The following is a 20,165-nucleotide window of genomic DNA, read 5'->3' as shown; positions in this document are numbered from 1 at the left end:
TATTTATACAAGCACTGGGTACAGTCAGAAGCGCGGGAGGGTGAGAGAATTCACCAGAGCCAGAGCAGGGAGCAGAGCAGGCAGAAGGACCGAAGTACACTGCTGAGGGGAGCAGCGGGCGGCAGGAGAGGTCTGCGCGCCATGTGGGACCCTCCTTTGGTGGCCGGGGAGCAGCTGGGGGGCAGCCGGGGGGCAGTGGGGGGGGCGCGGGGGGGGGGGAGGCCGGGGATCAAACCGACATCGCAGAGGCTTCGGGCAGCTTCGCAACCCAGCGCTCAACCGCTGCGCCACCAGGGAGGCCCAACATATAAGTTTTAAATTAGTGCATTGCTATTACATCTCCTCTAAAAATACTGTTCTGTTTCCTGCTCTGTCTCTGGTGAATCCTCTCACCCTCCTGCTTATCTGGCCTGTACCCCGGTTCTTGTATAAATAAATAAAAAATAATAATAATAAATAAATAAATAAATCTTTAAAAAAAATTACTGTTACCTATATGAAGTGTATCTGGAGAACTCCCAGTTATATAACCAGCCCCTGACATAAGCAAATTCATCTATATGTGTCTATGCCTAGCATTACTTCTCAAAGGTTTGAAATTGTTCAAGTTTGCTTTGGGCACAATTTCTGTCCCCAACCCCTACGATATTGTATATTCCTGCATTTAACCACTAGAATTAAAATCAATAATAAGGGCCTCCCTGGTGGCCTAGAGATTAAGTCTCAGCGCTATCACACTGTGTATGATTCCTGAGGTCTGAGTTCTATCCCCAGCCAGGAAGCTGACCCACATATGATGCAGCAGACCTCTCCAGTCTTGCCCACTGCTCCCCTCAGCACTGTATACCTATTTTTTTAAAAATATGTATTTATTTATGCATACAAGAACTGGGGTACAGGCCAGTGGTGTTGGGGGTGAGAGGATTCACCAGAGACAGAGTGGGGAACAGGACAGGTGGATTGACTGAAATACACTGCTGAGGGGAGCCACTGGTGAGTCAGGAGAGGTCTGCTGCCCCATGTGGGTCACCTCCCTGGCTGGGATCGAACTCATGCTGCAGTTGCTGTGGATAGCTTCATAGTGCTGTGTCTTTACCCCTTGCATCACCAAAGACTTTGAAAGTCCCACTTTGTTTGTTTTTTTTCTCCCTAATAAACTTTTTCTTATATCTATTTCTCTAAACAAAGTTGCTTCTTTTCGCTTGCTTGCCTGAAAGTCAATGAAGGTCCTGCTGCGGCTTGGTTAGACACCAACCCACAGTGGGTTAGTGACTAGGACTCAGCACTGCCACTGCAGCCTGGGATCCATTTCTGGCTGGGAGACTAGGGTATCAATATGTAGGTATAAGTTCTTTGCCTCTTTCTTGATAGCACTGTCTTTAACCCCTGTGCCACCAGGGAGGCCGGGCCCTTTTTCTTAAAAAGTACAATAATGTAGGGGGCCTCCCTGCTGGTGTAAGGGGTTAAGATGCAATCTATGAAGCTTTCCACTGCCACTGCAGCAAGAGTTCAATCCCCGGCCGGCCAAGAAGCAACCCACATGGCACAGCAGACCTCTCCTGACTCACCAGCTGCTCCCCTCTACAGAGTACTTCGGTCAATCTGCCTGTTCTGTTCCCAGCTCTGTCTCTGGTGAATCCTCTCACCCCCATACCTCTGGCCTGTACCCCAGCTCTTGTATGCATAAATAAATAAATCTTTTTTTAAAAAGTACAATAATGTATTTTGCCGGGGACCAGCCTCCGGCAAAATGTCGTGTCAGGGGTTCCTGAAAGGATGAGACAGCGTCGGCGAAAATGAAAAATCTGAAACTTAGGGGCTGAGGGGAAGGGGATGAGGTAGAATGAGGAGACACTGACACTTGGTGAGGTGCTAGTATCTTCTGCCGAGAGACTCAGCAGGTCTTTTTTTATTCATTATTAGTAATAATAAGGAAATACATTATCAAGTGTAAAGCATAAACAATTAGTATATTATGTTTCCCATAGACTACTGGCCCCTACAGGTCTCAGCTAGATGGCAGCTTTCAAGGTTAACAGATAATAAACCAAACCTAACATTAAAGCTACTTATTTTTTCATTTAGACAATTATTTAAAACAGTGAATAACCGCCAGTGCATCCCTATCAGCTAAATCCTAAGCATCAAAGGACTATTCTATTCACATGACCTTCAGCCGGAGGCCAGCTGCTGTTCAGCTATCAGAACTTTTTCTACCTAGAAATTCCTTAACTCAAATAGCTTCATATTAAAAACTTTCCCAAGAAACTTCAAGAGAAAACAAAATAGAAGGACCTACTACAATTGTTGTGCTGAATTGCTTGTCAGGCATGCACAACAAACCATCTTCCATTGTCAAGTGGGCCAAACTGCCCAACAACTAATTTCTAAACAGACAATTTTCCATGCTATTTACTTACAGTATGCTGATACATATAATTTATTGCCTAATATACTTTCTGATAAATTTTTCTCTCTCTCTATGACCAAGAACAAAAAGCAAAGGGATGCCAGATTTTCAGCCCCACGGTGTGAGGCCCTTTCTCTTAGCTGCTTGTCAGTATCCTATCTGGCTGGAGCAACAAGGCCTCCTGCAGCATCTCCCCCTTTTTTGTTTTTGACCATCATTTCCATGGTGATGAAGATTGAATATATGGATGTTGGAATGCAGTCTTAGATGAAAATTTAACGGGTTCCAGTGTGAAAGAAAATCAGTCCCTCCAGGTATTGTCCATTGTGGAAAGCAAAAGTCCTCCATTTTTGGAAAAACAGTTCATCAGTCCAAGCCAAAAAAATTCAGAGACATTAGCCAAAACAAGACAGTAAATATGTCAAAATCTCAGAAAACGAAAAAAAAAATCTTAAAATAGTTCAATTTATGTAAAACACAAATTCTCCCAATCTTGATCCCAAACTTTAACAGCATAGCAAAAGTTTGTAAACTAAATTTACTTTTAAACCATATAACTTATTTTTGCATACAATCACAGGGCAGAATAACTAAACAGTAATTTTAGCTGGCTTTGTTGGAACACTCCATATACGATTAGAGCAAACTGTTGGCATCTGGTCCATGTAGGCTTCAGGAACAAAGTTGGTCTCATCAGACTCGACCTGGGCTATAAACCCATTACTTTTTCCTTTCTTTTTTGGTATGTTTATTTAATTTTTAATTTTAACTGCATATTTTTAAACTGGTATGATTATATTTGCAGAGTTCAATCAAAGAAATAATTCACTGTAATTTTTTTCTGGTCAGTACTATTTGTTACTATTTACTAAAAATAATTTTGGCATATAGAGGATGACTTTTTAAAAATATTTATTTTATATATTTATGCATACAAGAACTGGGGTGTAGGCCAGAGTTGCAGGAACGGGGGGGTGGTGAAAGGATTCACCAGAGAGTGGAGAGCAGAACAGGTGGATCTACCAATATATACTGCTGAGGGGAGCAGCAGGCGAGACAGAAGAGGTCTGCTGAGCTATGTGGGTCAGCTCCCTGACCAGGGCTCTAACTCATGCCACAGTGGCTGGTGATAGCTTGGTAGCGCTGAGACTTTAACCCCTGCACCACCAGGGAGGCCCAAGGGGGACTTTTTTTTAATGGTCCACTTGAATGACAGATATGTTCAGTATTGCAAGGATTCCTTGTCAGTGTTAAAAAGAGATTTTTTATTTTTAAAATCTCGGTTTGTTGATTCTTTTGAAAAAACAACAACAAAAATACCAGATCTGATACCAGGCAAAAATGAGGGATGCCCAAGGACCCTAAATGTTAAGAAGAAGAGCCAATGTTGCCAACTCAGGGTTTGTGTCCACCCATGACCATAAAAGCAAAGTAATCTAGGGCCTCCCCGGTGGCGCAGCGGTTGAGCGCTGGGTTGCGAAGCTGCCCGCAGCCTCTGCAGTGCCGGTTCGATCCCCGGCTGCTCCCCGGCCACCGGAGGAGGGTCCCACATGGCGCGCAGACCTCTCCTGCCGCCCACTGCTCCCCTCAGCAGTGTGCTTCGGTCCTTCTGCCTGCTCTGCTCCCCGCTCTGGTGAATTCTCTTGCCCTCCCGCGCTTCTGACTGTACCCAGTGCTTGTATAAATAAATAAATAAATAAATCTTAAAAAAAAAAAAAACTTTAAAAAAAAAAAGTAGAAAAAAAAAAGCAAAGTAATCTAGTGTACACAGGATTTTTAAACTGTGAGTTTCAAAAGGAATAAAGAGAATGAGAAGATGAGTAGGGAAGAGGCGAATTTCAAAATACAGATTCCCCATCAAAATTCAAAATCAACTGTCCCCTCATGTGGACAAACGTTCAGGAAAAGGAAAGGAAATAAGAGAGACACCTGCATAGTCAGAGGTGGGCAGGGTGGAGAGCTGCTTGAGATGATTTGATGTAGGTGATTTGGAGACAGATAGAGAAAGGCTGGGATATCGCAATGACTCTTACCTGATTAATGACTTACTTAATCTTCCTGAACCTTAACTTCCTCATTCTTTAAAGCAGCTTAGTTATATTTACATTTAGGGTTGTCTGAACATTTATTACTTTCATTCAACAATGATTCATTAAGTGACTGCTAGTACCAGGTGTTGTACTAGAATCTAGGAACAAACTGGTAAAAAAAAACAAACAAAAAACTGATATAAAAAACTGATATAGCCTCTGCTCTTGTGGAATTTACAGTCCTGTAATTTTCTTTCTATAGCTAGTTTTAATTGCTTGATTTTAATTAAAATATTTTTCAGTTTCGTTAAAATATAATCGGTAGATACCAATGGTATTGAAGAAAGTACAACTGCACTAGTGAAAAAATTAGGAGGGGTCCTCCCTGGTGGTGCAGGAGTTAAAGTCTTAGGCTATCAAGCCATCGCCAGAGACATGAGTTGCATCCCTGGCCCAGTCAATCCACCTGTTCTGCTCCCCACTGTGTCTCTGGTGAATCTTCTCTCTCACACACACACACACACGCACACACCCTGCACCTCTGGCCTACACCTCAGCTCTTGTATGCATTAATAAATAAAAATACATCTTTAAAAAATTAGAAGAGTTCTGAATGAAAGGAACACAAGAGCTGAAGGTGGTGTAGAAGTCAGCTGTGCAGGAGGGGAACGGCACTGGAACGTCTGGGAGATAGTTAATATAATTTCAAGTGCCTGGCTCTTAGTAAGTATTTGAGTCAAAATCACTAATAGCTGGGCATGGTTCTATGCGCTACTTAATTATCCCATTTAGTTTTCATAACGACTCTGTGAGGCACATATGTGCTATCATTATAGCCATTCTTCAGCTTAGAGACTGAGGCACAGAGAGATTAAGTTGGTCAAAACTGTTCCGCTTTCCAGAAGGAGAGGCAGGGTCTAGACCAGGCAGAGCCCATAGCCTATTGTTACACAGTAAATGGAGGCTAATATAGACAATTGCCCATTGGACAGAGTGGGGCGAAGGAGCCATTTCAGGACGAGGGGACTGTAATAAAATGGCACAGGGCCTGGAAGGGAGGACATGGTCACTAAGCACGGTATAGCAGGAAATCTGCAACGCATATTGCCTATGGCCTGTCTGCTCTGGGGCGTGCGGGGAGCCGGTGCTGGCTGCAGACCAGCCCCAGCACCGTGGGTGGCGCCTGAGGCCGGGTGTCCAGGAGGGCGATAAGGAGCTGCGGGGCCGGACAGCACAATCTCCTGGCAACAGTGAGGCCAGCTCACTGCTGCACTGTCTTTGTTCACCTCACTATAAAAAGCCAGCTGGAAATGCAAAGTTAAGGCGTTTTCTTTGGGGTGTTAACGCCCTTCTTCCAGATTACCGGCTTTTTAGATAAAGCACACCTTAGAGACTCAATTCCCGTCCCTACTTTATTGGCATTCGAAGGTGACAAGTGGCCCGACCTCCGCTCTTCGCCTTAGGGGCCCTTTGAGGCCACAGAAGAGTGGAAGTAGTTCAGGGGTGTATTGGGCCATTGTGGGGGCCGTTACGTAATCAAGAGAAGCCGGGAGCTTTCTAAAAAGCAGCCGCGCTGAGAATGAGCCCCGTGTGGTTGGCGCGCCCGGGGGCGCGCTGCCTGCGTAACTATGACAGCTGACGGATGACGCCCCTGCTACACGCCGCTCAGCTCGCCCGCGGCAGCGCGGGGTCGCCTCTTGGCGGCCTGTAAGCGTGAGACGCAGGGACGTCGGCGCGCGTGCGCACGCGGCACTCTCTGCCGGAGGTCCGGGGACTTTCCCCTAGGCGGAAGTAAGGAACAAGTCCCCCGTCTGTAGCCTAGGAAACAGGCCTTCAGCACGGACTGCGCTTTTGCGCGCGCGTGAGGCCTTTTTATAGCTCTGTCACCAAATTTACCTTTTGATCAGGGTGAGGTCGTTGGTGGTGTAAGAAATTAAAAATAAACGATTATTCGGCCTAATATTTTAAGACTGTGGCACTCTGGAGGCATTCCACTAATAGAATACCTAAATAGTTGAGAAATTAATTATCTTAGGAACGCTGGGTAACAGCCTATGCAAATAAACCTGGTCCTGCCCACACAAGAAGTGGGCGTCGCCTTCCGGGGAGGCGCGCAGCGGGACGCGCTGGGGGCGCGCCTACGCATGCGCACTGGGACGGCGCGCCCCCCAGTCACCGGCGCCCGCCGCGCGCAGGGGCTGTGGGCCCGCGATGGCGAGCGCGCTCTCGCTCCGCGGGGTGCTGGGGCTGCTGCTGGTGTCTACGCTGCCCGAGGTCCTCGGAGTCCTCCCCAGCCCCGACCTCCGGGCACACTCAGGTACCAAGCGAGGGTCGCTAGAGGGGGGCTCGGAATGCCCGCTGGCCCCAGGCCCCGGCCCTAATGACCCGCCTCTGCCTCCTCCGCAGGGGACCCCACCCAGGCCGGCCCTGCGGTCGCTGAACCCCGGCGGCGGCAGCCGCTCCAGGACCAGCACGAGCGGGCCCGGGCCGGGGCACTGCCCCTGGGGGCGCTGTACACCGCAGCCGTCGTGGCTTTTGTGCTGTACAAGTGTTTGCAGGTGCGGGACCAGCCGGGGTGGGGGTGCCCGGGCCTGAGCCTCCCGCGGGCGCTGGGCACCGAGAACCTGACGCCACCTCTCGTCAGTCTGGCGTGAAGACAGTGCCTTGAATGGCCAACCTGTGGGGCTGTTTTGGGCATCCGGCGAGGTGATGAGTGTGGCGGGCGCGTGGTCATTTGTAAATAGTGACCATCACATTTAACACCCCCCCGACCCCCCAGCCAGCGAAGATTGACGTTTGCTCACGGTCATCTAGGGGAGCGGGGGAGCTGGGATTGAGTGCAGCCAGTGCCTGTATTACAAAAACTGGGGTTCTGATATTTCCAAGTTGGCCCCAGAGAGTGATTGTTGTAGTCATAGTATTTTTTTTGAGTTCAAGGTGCCGAGCAAGATCATGTTGTCCTTGAGAAGGATGCCCTGAAATGTGGACAGTGGAATGGGTTGAAACTGTTAAAATGAAAGCATTTTCCGGGGCTATCTATAACTTCAGCCCTGGCGCAATCACTTACTTGCCTTAGGAAATAGTTGAACTAATTTGAAGGTGATCAAAATAGATGGGATAACTAATCCTGATCCCAACTAGACTTGACAGACTAGGACGAGTTTTTTTTTTTTTTAAACAGTGATGTAGTTGAAGTAGGTTGAAAAATTTTTTTAAGATTTATTTATTTAGACAAGAACTGGGGTACAGGTCAGAGGTGTGAGAGGGTCAGAGGATTCACCAGAGACAGAGTGGGGAGCAGAACAGGCAGACAGACCAAAATACACTGCTGAGAGGAATAGCTGGCTGGTGAGACAGGAGAGGTCTGCTGCGCCATGTGGGTATCTCCCTGGCTGCCCCAGGGTTGAACCCGCGCTGCAGGGCTGTGGACAGCTTCACAGCACTGTGCTCAAGCCGCTGCACCACCAGAAAGGCCCTGGGATGAGATTCTTAATGGTGAAATTTAACAAGGATAGATAGGTTTTTGTTTTTTCAATTCAGGTATAACTGACATTTTTTCAGGTGTACACTTGATTTGTTATTTGTAAATATTGTGAAATCATAACAGTAAGTGTAAACTTATTTCACTATAAAGTTACATTTTCTTCTTTTGGTGAGAACTTCTAAGATTTACTCTAAGCCAGTTTCAAATATGCAGTACAGTATCAACTGTAGTCACAGCTGTACTTTACATCTCTCTGACATTTCATAACTGGAAGTCAGTACCTTTTCCCTATTCTGCGCCACCTTCCTCTTGTAGCAACCAAACTGAGTGGCGTTCTTTTTGTTTTTAGACACGTGAGAACATAATGTCTTTCTGGTTTCAGGTAGCACATGCCCTCAGGGTTCATCCATGTTGTCACAAATGGCAGGTTTCCTTCTGTTTAATGGTTGGGCAGTATTCCATGAGTACACATGCCATATTTTCTTTCCCGTCCATTAGTGGACTTTAGGTTGTTTCAATAATTTCTATTCTTGCATCCGAGTACAGTCTGAAAGAAACTCACCTTAGCAGCAGTTTACTATTTGGCTAATAAAGTTCAGCTGTGTGAGTTGACCGCTCTCTTCCCAGTTCAATTCTAGGAACAAGGTATTGTGCTCTATCTTCTGATCAGACTCAGGGAATTTTATTCTCTCAGGGCACTTGAGTACTGCATCTTGGTAAAGGAGCGAAAGAACTTTCAAACGGCACTGACTGAAAAAGATACTGAACCAGAGAAGACATGGGTAATGGGGTGGGGCGCAGGGAATGATCATTGTCCTCAAACTCCTGTTGAAAAGACATGATATTGGGGCCTCCCTGGTGGTGCAAGGGGTTAAGCGTCAGCACTGTGAAGCTGTCCGCAGCCTCTGCAGCACAAGTTCTATCCCCTGCCAGGGAGCTACCCACATGGCACAGCAGACCTCTCCTGTCTCGCCCGCTGCTCCCCTCAGCAGTGTGTTTCAGTCAGTCTGCCTGTTCTGCTCCCCACTCTCTCTCTGGTGAATGCCCCAGCCCACCCACCCCGCATCTCTGGCTTGTGCCCCAGCTCTTGTATGCAAAAATAACAATCTTTTTTTAAAGAAAACATGATGTTGGAAGGCTCTAGTCAGCACTATGGGAGATACATGAAGGACAGCTTTTCGCTTTTTTTTTTTTAAGATTTAATTTTGCATCCAAGAACTGGGGTACAGGCCAGAGGTGGGGGTGGAGGGGTGAGAGGATTCACCAGACACAGAATGGGGGGCAGAACAGGCAGATCTACTGAAATACACTGCTGAGGGGAGCAGCAGGCGAGACAGGAGAGGTCTGCTGCGCCATGTGTGGGTTAGCTCCCTGGCCGGGGATGGAAGGAACTCAGGCCATTGTGGTGAGAGTGCTGAGACTTAACCTCTGGGCCACCAGGGAGGCCCAGTTTTTCACTTTTTATATAGATTAACCAGAGTTTTATCAAACCGGGCAGTTGCTCATTCTTGGAGGTGTTGAGTGGGGACGAGGTGACCTGTTGCTTCATGTCCTGGGTGAGGAGTTGACTAGATGTGACTGGGATTCTCTGAGGCAGAAACCCATAGCTTTTCCTGCCTCCGGTTATCCACCTCCCCTCACTGGCTTTGGAGACAGCGATGATGGAGCACCTTGCTGCTGCAGCACCATCCCTCTCTTTTCCACAGCAGGGGAAGGATGAGGCTACTGTTCTCCAAGAGGAGGCGAACAAGAAGGAATCATTACAGTCCGGTGGGTTTTGCAGAAGCGTATACATGGTGGGGGTTGGGGGGAGCAGAAGGCAAGTACCATTGCTCTCCTTTTCTCCGATCCCTAGAGCAACAGCTGGCTCAATTGACACAACAACTGGCCCAGACAGAGCAACACCTAAACAATCTGATGGCCCAGCTGGATCCCCTGTTTGAACGGTAAGGGGAGCAGTGACCCCGTGGCCAAGGGAACTTGTGCTAGGTGGGAGAGGTGGGGACACAGATTGGGCAGCCAATCAGTGGACATTTCTGCAGTGTGACTACCCTGGCTGGAGCCCAGCAGGAGCTCCTCAACATGAAGCTACAGACCATCCACCAGCTGCTGCAAGAGAACAAGCCAGACAAGGGTGTAGAGGTTCTAGAACCAGGTAAAGGATTGGGAGGAGAGAGTCTGGTGGAGGTAGACAGCGTCTCTGAAATTGGAACATACTTGATATCTCCCCTCACAGAATGCAGCAGCCCCTTTCCCGAGGCCTTATGTATAGAGGACGAGGAGGCTGCCAACAGTCAGACCTGGGAGGAGCCCCTGAACTGGAGCACAGAGACAAGGAACCAGGCTCCTCCCTGGGAAGTGGAGCAGGGACTCAGGAGAAGATACAGCAGGGCGAGGGCAAAGGGCCCCAGCCCCCACCCCTGCTGGAAAGGAGGGACGGCAGCTGAAAGTTTAGTAAAACAAAGTCTGTTCTTGTGACTGGATGCTCCCGTGTGCTTTTTCCACTCCGGCTGGTGACACACACACCCATACTAGGTGCCTCCGAACAACTGGGGCTTCTTGAAAAACTTCCCTTATTAGGACAAAAAGAGGCTGCCTTCCCGTGTGAGAGCTCAGAAGCTAGAGGGAGCTGCGGCCCTCCCTGTGTTCCTGAGGCCCGCAGGCCAGTCGTCAGGGCACAAAAATCCCTTCTTTCATAAGGCATAGCTGAGAGAAAGGTCTTTCAAAAAAAAAAAACTTTACTAAAAACAGTGGGACAATAAGCGGGAGAAACAATATAGAAAATGAAAGTAGCTACATTCCAAAGTTGCAAACTTGATACATGACTGGCCATACACCCAGCACCGAGTCTCTCAGTCCAAGGCCCTGATCTGTGTTGGAGAGGCTGGCTCAGCGGAGGCTCACTTGGGTAGACTCAGTTTCCTGATTCTTTAAAGAGCTGGTCCAACGACCCGGTGTGGCTTGGTCTCACACAAACATAAAAGGCCTTTTTCAAACCGTGAAGCGTTCTGTGTTTTGTTTAATACTGAAGATTCCTTTGTGCTCCTGACTCTGACCTATCCCTGAAGTATCCTGGATTCTGGAATTTGTAAGATTCTTCTAGTTCTTCTGGCTGCTGTGGAGAGAAGAAGGTCAGTTCAGGCACTGGCAAGAGTCCACTACTCAGACCCATCCTTTGGGAGGGGGGCCGGGCATGCAGGACATGACGACATCAGAACTGCTCACTCCCAGCTCATGGGCTGCATCCAGTGTTCTTCCTGAGGGAACAGTTTACCTGATGGCCACAGTCAGGCTGTGGTACCAGCGCAACAGCTCCTCCTGGTCTGTGGACATAAGCAGGAGCTTCTCGTGGGGAAAGGACAGCTAGGGAGAGACCACATTTTAGTACATGGCTCAGAGGGGTCAAAGGCCAGAGCTGTCTGCAAGGAGGTACTTCGGGCCGGGAGAACTATGTTGTATGAAGCCCGAGCCCAGTTACCTGCTCTCCACGTAGAAGGCTCAGTTCCTATGGAAGGGCCCAAGCCAAGGAGATAAACAGGTGCATAGCCACATAAGGTACATTTGGGGCCTCCCTTGCCTTACCCCGGACTCCCCCGTTACTTACGCTGAGCAGTCCACCACAAGGGCCTCCTGAGTGGCCAAAGACCCTGCGGAGTTGACACTGGGACATGGGGTAGAGGGCCCGGCAGGCAAATGTGCCGCTCTGCAGCAGGTGCAATGGGGGGCGAGGCTTGGCCATGAGGAGCACATCAGAGAAGAGGAAGAACATTCGGGGTCGAGGCTCCCCACGGGGAGGCACCACCAATAGCCACCCCTGGCGTAGGAACCAGCGACCTAGAGGATGGGAGAGCTGTTACTCTGGCACAACTCCAGGACCACGATCCACAGGAAGAGAAGGGGAAGTGGAGAAACAGAGGGTATGTGCTGGCAATAGACAGGAAGTGGGGCAACAAAAGCAGTGTTGGAGGATTGAGAAAGATGTGCCACCATACCTGAGGTAAGTCCCTTTGCGTGGCGTCCACCGAGCAGAGCCTGGACACGCCGGAGGTGCTGGTCATTCTTCTGTTTCTGACCTATGGTGTGGACCCTCTGGGCAGTCTCACTTATCAGCCGGGCAGCCCCTAGAACGACACGCCCCACCCCACTTCCAGCACCACTGTGACTTCGCGTGACTGGCAGTGGTGAATGATGGGCTGTTTACAGAGGTCAGGGTTCAACTTCTAAAGAGTAGGTAGAGCAATAGCGACACCAGACAGTGGGAGACTGGGGCCCAACAGACACGAGATGGGAGAGCTGTTGGAAGAGAGAACCAGAAACAGGAGTGACGGCCTCCCGCCTGAATTTTGGAGGAGTAAGAACATACGTGTGAGCTGCTGGTGGTCAGGGCTGCTGGGGCCTGTGTTCTCAGCCAAAGCAACAACAAGAGTCTCATACCTGGAATTAGACAGCAGGAAGTCAATGAAGGGAAGCAGTGTCAGGTGAAACTCCCTCTGCTTTGGTGAGTGTGGCAGAGTCCTATATGGAGGTGTGAAACTGTACTCCGAGAATTGTAGTTATGTAATCTAAGTGGCAAGTCAGTAAATAAGTAAAATAAAAAGCCCTCTGCCTGACATATAACCCCTATGTATTATTTGGTTGCATGGCCCAGAGAGATCTGCTCCTGGCTACCGGATTCCTGTCACATAGAATACAGGCCACATGCCCTCGTCCATTCCACAACGAAGAGTATGGGGTGCGCTGACCACAGTTCCGGAGCCTAAATCCCAAGATTAAAGTTAACCCACCCACGGAGGATGCCACAGACAACCTTACTATATATATGCTCTTGACTCATCCGCAGGAGCAGAAATCCTAAGGTAGGCCAGGCTCTAATCTCAATAAACTCTTCTTGATACCTGTCACAGCCCTATTATGGGCCCTGTAACTTTAATGCAGAGTTCCCCAGTCCCGGCTAAGAGGCTGTGGGCCCTGGGAACACCAGTGAGTTCACGCAGGATTTCAAGAGCAGTTTGTCCCAGGAGAGAGGCACTGGGACAGACCCCATGCCGCCCCACAAAGCTGAGGGCAGCAGTCATGCACTCAGAAAAGGGAAGGTGGCTGAGTCACTCACTGCTGGAGCCTCTCCAGAGGCAGAGAGAGCAGGTCCTGGAGCTGAAGGCCCCCAAACTCAGGGCGGCCTTCCTGAAGCCGCACACACCTCCTGAAACGTTTGCTTTTCTTTAGTAGTTCCTAGAGGAGGGGTGAGGGTTTGCGGCCTTGAGAGAAGCCACTCTTTATATGGTATTCATCTGTGCACGCAGGGCTCAGGAAGCTGTGTGCTCCTGAGAGCAGCTGTCTCCCTACAGGGAGCTTAGCATACAGCCGGGACCCAGAGGCCCTGGAAGTGCAGGAACAACACTAGAGAAGTTTGGGTCTCCAGGCGAGGTGGAAACGTATTAGGGCAAGAGAGGAAGAGAAGGGGGACCCGAGTCACCTTCGGGTTACCTGTAGGGTGGTCTGGGCCCTCTCTGCGTTGGCAGCAAATTGTACGTAGAGCTCCAGGTGGGGGCAAAAGCCCTCCAGCCCGCGGCCCCAGAGCCCTTCTTCGAGGTGGGGAAGCAGCTCTCTGCGTGAGGATCATAAAAGGGCAGCACAAGAATCTGCGAGCGCCACCTCATTTAATCCCCACAACCCTGGCCTGGAGCACTGGCTCCCCAGTACACCGGCGGAGAACTGGGGCGGCCTGGCCCCGGGCCGAGGCCTCGGGGGAGGGAAAGGCAGACTCTGCACGGGCGCCCGGGGGTCCCCCACGGTGCCCCGCGCAGGCCAGCGGCCGGCACCCCTGCTCCCCAATCCTCGCGCCCCTCCACTCACCGGCTGGCGCCGTAGATGCGCTCCCAGGGCCCAAACAGAGCCTGGCTCTCCGGGGGTGTCAGGGTGCCCTTGGCCCTCAGAATCCCCACGAAGTACTGTGGAGGGAGAAGACTGGCGTAGGGCGTGCAGGAGAAGGAGCCTAAGGCCCAGGCGCGGCTACAACCGAAAGGTCAACCCGGGCTCCCTACATGCGGGCGACAAAGCAAGATCCCCCATTCTGGGGGTCACCGACCTCGCTGAGACCCTCCCGCACCCCAAGGTCCCGCCCCCCACGGGCAGGCGTGCGGGCTCGCACCGTGGCCACCAGCCCCAGCTGCTCCTGGTAGCGCCGCTCGGTCTCCAGCAGCTCCCGCGCGGCGCGGGCTCGCTTCCGCGCCCACCGGGCGCGCTGCTCCTGCAGCGGGCACCGAGCGCCGGGGGCCGGGCTGTCCATTCCCGGCGAGGGTGTGCGCGTCGGCCGCGGCGCGCCGCGGATTCAAACCGCAACCGCCCGGGGGCGGGGCGGGGCGGGGCGGGGCGGCGAGGCGAGCGCGCCCCCTGGCGCCGGGAGGCTGCGCGCCGACAGGGCATGCGCAGTGGCTCCCCGGCCGGCTGCGACCCCGCGGCGGCGCCCGACGGGGCATGCGTAGTAGCTCCTCGGCCGGCGGCGCCCCCCGCCGCGGCTCCCGACGGGGCATGCGTAGTGGCTCCCCGGCCGGCGGCGCCCGGCGGCGCATGCGTAGTAGCTCTCTTCCCCGGCCGGCGGCGCCCCCCGCCAGGGCTGGGTGGGGGCCTCGGGCGCTCGGTTCTCTGCGAGGCGCAAAGTTGGGGCAGCACCTTGGCTTTTGAGTCGGATTTGAGGGTGCGCGCACCGGCGGGGGCCTCTGTGTCCTGAAAGCGGCGTCGCTGCTCGGCGGATGCGTGGGGAGGCGCCGGGCTCCCCACCCCTGTCTGCGCCCCCGCGGGGCGCGGCGGCTGCCGGGGGGCGCCGGCCGGGCCCGGGGCGCGGGAGCCGGGGGGCCCCGTGGAACTGGGGGAAGGACTGATGCGGCCCCTCGTCTTCTTTCCCCGCCTCCGCGCGCCCCGCTCTGTGCTCGGCGGGCTGTAGGGCCGACCGGGCCGTCCTGAGGGGGGCGGCGCCCGGCGGGGGGCGCGGAGCGGGGGTGCGGCCTCAGCCCGCAGGGGCGCGGGAGGCGGGAGCTGGGCCTCGGGGCTCAGGCCCTGCCCGGGAGCCGACCTCGGCGGCCCGCACCTCTCCCATGAGTCGTTCCCCGCTTCTCCCCGTGTCAGGAAGCCCCTTTTATTTGTCTGCCTCGGGGGCCGGTCCTCTGTGCCCGTGCGCGGGGGAGCACCCGGGCCGGGTCGCCGCGCGCCCCCGTGTGGAGTCCCCTCTGTGCCCCCTCTATGTCCCCTCTGGGTCCCCTCTATGTCCCCTCTGTGCCCCCTCTATGTCCCCTCCATGTCCCATCCACGCGCCCCGTCTCTGTCCCAGCTGGGAGGGAAGCAATAGGGCCGTGTTCTGCCCCGGGCCCATTCCAGACTCTGGGCTTCAGTTATTCCCAGTGTTTCCACCCCTGGAATACTCGCTGGGCATAAGATTTGCAGTATTTCGGTTTCCTGACAAAAGCGTGTAGGTTTTGAGTTAATTTCGTTTCTTCTTTTGTACCCACGGGGAACGCCAAAGACTCGCGAAGCCCCTGAGGAAAGCCCGCGACAAGGTTGATTAGGAAGGGGAGGACTTCCCGGACCCCCCAGTCCTGCCGGGTCGGATCTAGTCCTTGACAGGAGACGCTGACCCCAGCCCCGGCTGCAGCTGCGACTTGGAAGTGCAGAAAGGCCACTGTGCTCCCCTTGGGGGGTGTGGGAGCCTTTTCTGCCCCTAAAGTTATTGATCCACAACCTGAGGGCCTGTTAGCTTCTGGGCTTCATGTTTCAGCAACTGACGTGTGGTTCTAATTGTCAAAGGCAGAAGTTTGGAGTTGATGGGTCTGTGCCACCTAATTAAAGATAAAATGTACCAGATTATTTTACCTGGGTCTTTTGGAAAGTTGGCAGCAGAAGGGTAAATTGGCAGTGCCATTTTGTCAGTATGAGAAATTTTACAATGTGCCTATTCTCACAACCTAGCAATTTTAGCACTGCATCTTAAAGAAATAGATGCCTCTGGGCAAAAATACAGGATGTGCGGCACAATGTTAGTAACAACAGAGAACTGTAAACCAACTAAATGGCCAGTAATAGATGGAAAAAAATTGGCACAGTCACTTGAAGAAATAATGTGAAAGCATGATGTAAAAAAAAAAAAGCTATCCATATGAGAAAATGCACATAATGGAAAAAGGCTACAAAACAGTTTGTAAAATATGATCCCACTTATGAACGTATGTCGCTGGAAGGATAGAGAGTCGTGGTTTTTATCTCTGGGTGATGGGATTGAAGATCATTCAATACATTTTAAGTACTTAATGTGTGCCAGCACTGGCTCACTGATGTTAAAGGGGTGAATGGGAAAAGTAGGGTGATTGAAATTTTCTTACACTTTTCTGCCTTTCCCAACTTTTCTGTATAGAGCATACGTGCATTGTTGTAATTCTTCTTAAAAAATGCTTTTAAAAGCTAAAGTGGGGGCCTCCCTGGTGGCACAAGAAATTAAGCATCAGCACTATGAAGCAATCTGCAACGACTACAGCACAAGTTGGATCCCCTGCCATGGAGCTAACCCACATGGTGCAGCAGACCTGTCCTGTCATGCCCCCTGCTCCCCTCAGCAGCATATTTCAGTATATCAGCTTGTTCTGTTCCCCACTCTGTCTCTGGTGAATCACCCCCTGCACCTCTGGCCTGTACCCCAGTTCTTATATGCATAAGTAAAAATAAAACTTAAAAGTGGAAAAATTTCTGGGAAAAATTTCCTCAATCTTAAAAAAGGACACACCCTCCACTTTTGGCGAGACTGCAAAAAATACCAGTACAGACTCTTTGAAGGGTGTATTAGTTTCAAACAGCTACAGTAACAAAGGACTGCAAAGTTGAATGAAAACAACACAAATTATTCTCTCAAAGTTCTGAAATGTCTCACTGGGCTGAGAACAAGCAAGGAGGTTGTTAGGAATGTGCCATCGATTTCCTTGCCTTTTCCAGCTCCTAGTTTCACTCCTGTGTTCTTTAGTGAGTGGTTCCTGCCTTCATCTTTGAGGTCAGCAACACACATCTTCAAAACTCTCTCTGCTCTGTCTTCACATTGCCTTCTCCATGGGAGATTCTCCCTCTGCCTGCCTTTAAAAGGCACTAATAATGGCAAGTGAGGTTTACCTGGATACTCCAGGGTACTCTCCCTACCTCAAGATTCTTAGTCACAGTTGCAAAATCCCTTTGGCCATGTAAGATAACATCCACTGGAATTAGGACCTGGATAGCCTATCTCAGAAGGAATTTTTGCACTAACTAGTAAAATTAACTGTGCATTTATCTTTTTAAAATAAGTTTGACTTAATGAGATGTAAGTTACATATAGTGAAATCCAACCATTAAAAAAAAAAGATTTATTTATGCATATAAAAACTGGGGTCTAGGCCAGAGGTGTAGGGAGGGGGAGGTGAGTGTGAGAAGATTCACCAGAGACAGAGTGAATTTACTGAAATACACCCCTGAGAGGAGCAGCGAGTGAGACAGGAGAGGCCTGCTGGGCCATGTGGTTCAGCTCCATGGCTAGGGATCAAACTCATGCCAGAGTGGCTGGCAACAGTTTGATAGTATTGAGACTTTAACCCCTGCACCACCAGGGCACATAAAGTTATGTCATTACCAGGATAGTCAAGATGTACAATAGTTTTGTTAGTCCAAGAAATTCCATTATGCTTCTCCTTAGTGGTCAAAGTATCTCCTCCCCCTCAGCTCCTGGAAAAAGTTGATCTGTTCTTTGGCCCTACAGTACTGCCTTTTGGAGAATATCATATAAATGGAATCATGGAATATGTAACTTTAAAGTCTGGTTTCTTTCTCTTAGAATAATGCATTTGAAATGCATAGTAGTCCACTGACCGTGTGTTCCTGCTGATTTCCGGGTAGCATTTAATTATAGAAATGTATCACAATTTGGGGCCCCCTGAGGGCTCAAGGAGTTAAGTATCAGCACTATGAAGCAATCTGCAGCCACTGCAGCAAGAGTTCGACCCCCAGGCCAGGAAGCTGACTCGCATGGCACAGCAGACCTCTCCTGTTTCACCTGCTGCTCCCCTCAGCAGTGTAGTTCTGTCCCCCACTTTATCTCTGGTGAATCCTCTCACCATTACCCCATGCACCTCTGGCCTTTTGTATGCATAAATAAATAAATATTAAAAAGAAGAAATGTATCATAATTTACCTATCCATTGAAGGATACTCAGGCTATATCCAATTTTTGGCAATTGTGAATACAGTCTCAACAGATGTCCATACTTTTTCCTTTCTCTTGAGTAAGAAAACAGGAAAGAGATTGGGTATTATTGTGTAAGATACTACCAAACTGTCTTCCAAAGTGGTTGTACATTTTGCGTTCCCACTGTTATGTACAAGAGTTCCACCTACTTATCAGCATTTAGCAGTCATTTTTATCTCTGAATTTCAGCCTTTCCTATAGGTGGCAGCACCTCACCTCTAGAAATCTATCTCAGGATGCAGTGGCAAAAATGTGAAGAAATGTACCTAAGGGGTTATTCTGTGTTGCTATGTTTATGATCACAAGAGCCCGGAAGCAACTCAAATGACCATCCTTAGAACACTGACAAATAAAATGTCATTCCCCTCACCCATGGAGGATTATAGAGCTCGAGCAAGGAATAAGAAATTTCTCTACTACTATGGTGTAATCTCCAGGGTATATTTTTAAGTAAAGTAGAGAATTATAAGAGAAAAGTATAATCATTTATCTATAAATGAAAGAAATTATAAAAATGTAATAAAGCATTGCAATAGCAAAAAGAATGGAATAGAGAGGAAAGGATAGAAATAAAATCTGAACTTTGAAAATATTTTGTTTCGTAGATTTAACTTTGGAATCATGTAAATATTTTACATAAGTATAAACAAACCTAAATTAAAAAAGGAATCCCTAGAAATTGAAAGTAAAATGAAATAAAAATGACTCTAACTGTGCTTCCAAATGCTTAACCACACAGAAATGACTTGGAGTGACATAAATTACCATAATTTGACTCTATATCTCTCAAGGGGTATATCCAAAGGCAAAAAGAATTGCACAATATAGGATGAAAAATTAGGAATTATGTTAGTGTCCTTGAGAATTGAGATATTTGGCAAAGAGATATAGATATGGGATGGATGAGGTTGATTGAAAATTGTAGTTCTCCATTTCAGTTGGAATTGTCAATACAAACACATTTACCTTTAGAAAATAGTATGTATTTCCTAGCTATACTCACTAAAAAGCATTTAAACTCAAGTAAAGTGTAAAAAAGAAAAACATATTTATAGGACAATAGGGAAAAGTGAAGTCTTTTTGCAGATTTGATTCTCTTTCTCTCTCTCTCTCTGAATATATATATATGATTTTAAAAATAATTTTCACCTTTTGGGAATTCATTCTATAACATTTAAAGAATAATATAATGTCTAGAATTTGCCTCAAAATTATTTGAGTAGAGGATAAAGCTATGTGGGTGGTATAGGACAGCTGGGTAGTTGTGAAAGCTGGTGATGGTTATTTTAGAACCATCATAGTGTTCTTTCTATTTTAAAATGATTCAAATTTATTTCATAATAAAATGGGTTTTTTTTTAAAGGATGTGGATATTGTGTGAGGATGTGATACTTGGAGCTGCTGCAGCTACCTTGTGACCATGAGAATACAAACTTGGGGTCAAAAGCATCCAACTGATAGCTGTTTTATTTGTACAAATTTAACACACTGGAATTTGTTAATGAATTACAAAGTTAGTTAATGAAAAATGAATTTGTTTTGATGGATACAGATATTACAATTGGAGCTTATCAATGTATATTCATGAGAATTGTTTGATGGCAACTGATAATTTAGCTCAGGGAAAATTTGGAGGTTTTTAATAGGCATGCATGGGCAATTTCATGGAATTCTAGGATGGAAATGTCACTAACACTCATGAGAAACAGTTAAAAATGTGAGTCCCTCAGCGTTCCTTCTCCATCCTTCCTCTCTACTGCTCAGCATAATTATGACCACCAATCACTGCTTTATCTTGCTGCATACCAGCTTTCTCCTTTTTCTAGTCCACCTCATGGAGAATGTGGACACTCATAGTTTCTGGGTTTTTTACACTCAATTTCAGCCCTCCAGATAGAGTGATTTTTTTCCCCCCAGACGCAGTTCCAAAAATTCTGGAAGCAGGGATCACTTGCACTGGGAGCAGGGATTGTCCTGTCGAGGGGAAGCACC

At 49.0% G+C, this 20,165-nt stretch overlaps 2 protein-coding genes across 2 annotated transcripts; one reads left to right on the top strand and one right to left on the bottom strand.

Annotated features, from left to right (window-relative positions):
• Positions 1–6,651: 6,651 nt before the first annotated feature.
• On the top strand, positions 6,652–10,456 carry CCDC107 (coiled-coil domain containing 107; the record flags this gene model as incomplete). The annotated part of the gene is made up of 6 exons (XM_084238747.1): positions 6,652–6,757; positions 6,847–6,998; positions 9,634–9,694; positions 9,780–9,870; positions 9,967–10,079; positions 10,161–10,456. 6 exons carry the CDS (start codon positions 6,652–6,654, stop codon positions 10,400–10,402), a joined length of 765 nt encoding a protein of 254 aa, XP_084094873.1. The 3' UTR covers positions 10,403–10,456.
• Positions 10,457–11,194: 738 nt separating this feature from the next.
• On the bottom strand, positions 11,195–14,397 carry ARHGEF39 (Rho guanine nucleotide exchange factor 39; the record flags this gene model as incomplete). Its single annotated transcript, XM_084239184.1, has 8 exons — positions 14,073–14,397; positions 13,778–13,872; positions 13,409–13,529; positions 13,035–13,153; positions 12,288–12,358; positions 11,917–12,045; positions 11,529–11,758; positions 11,195–11,287 (listed from the first exon to the last, which is right to left on the bottom strand). Exons 1-8 carry the CDS (start codon positions 14,208–14,210, stop codon positions 11,195–11,197), a joined length of 996 nt encoding a protein of 331 aa, XP_084095310.1. The 5' UTR covers positions 14,211–14,397.
• Positions 14,398–20,165: the final 5,768 nt, after the last annotated feature.

Source organism: Talpa europaea, assembly GCF_964194135.1.
Source record: "Talpa europaea genome assembly, chromosome: 7".
Classification (NCBI taxonomy): domain Eukaryota; kingdom Metazoa; phylum Chordata; class Mammalia; order Eulipotyphla; family Talpidae; genus Talpa; species Talpa europaea.
This window is presented reverse-complemented; position numbering and strand designations above follow the sequence as displayed.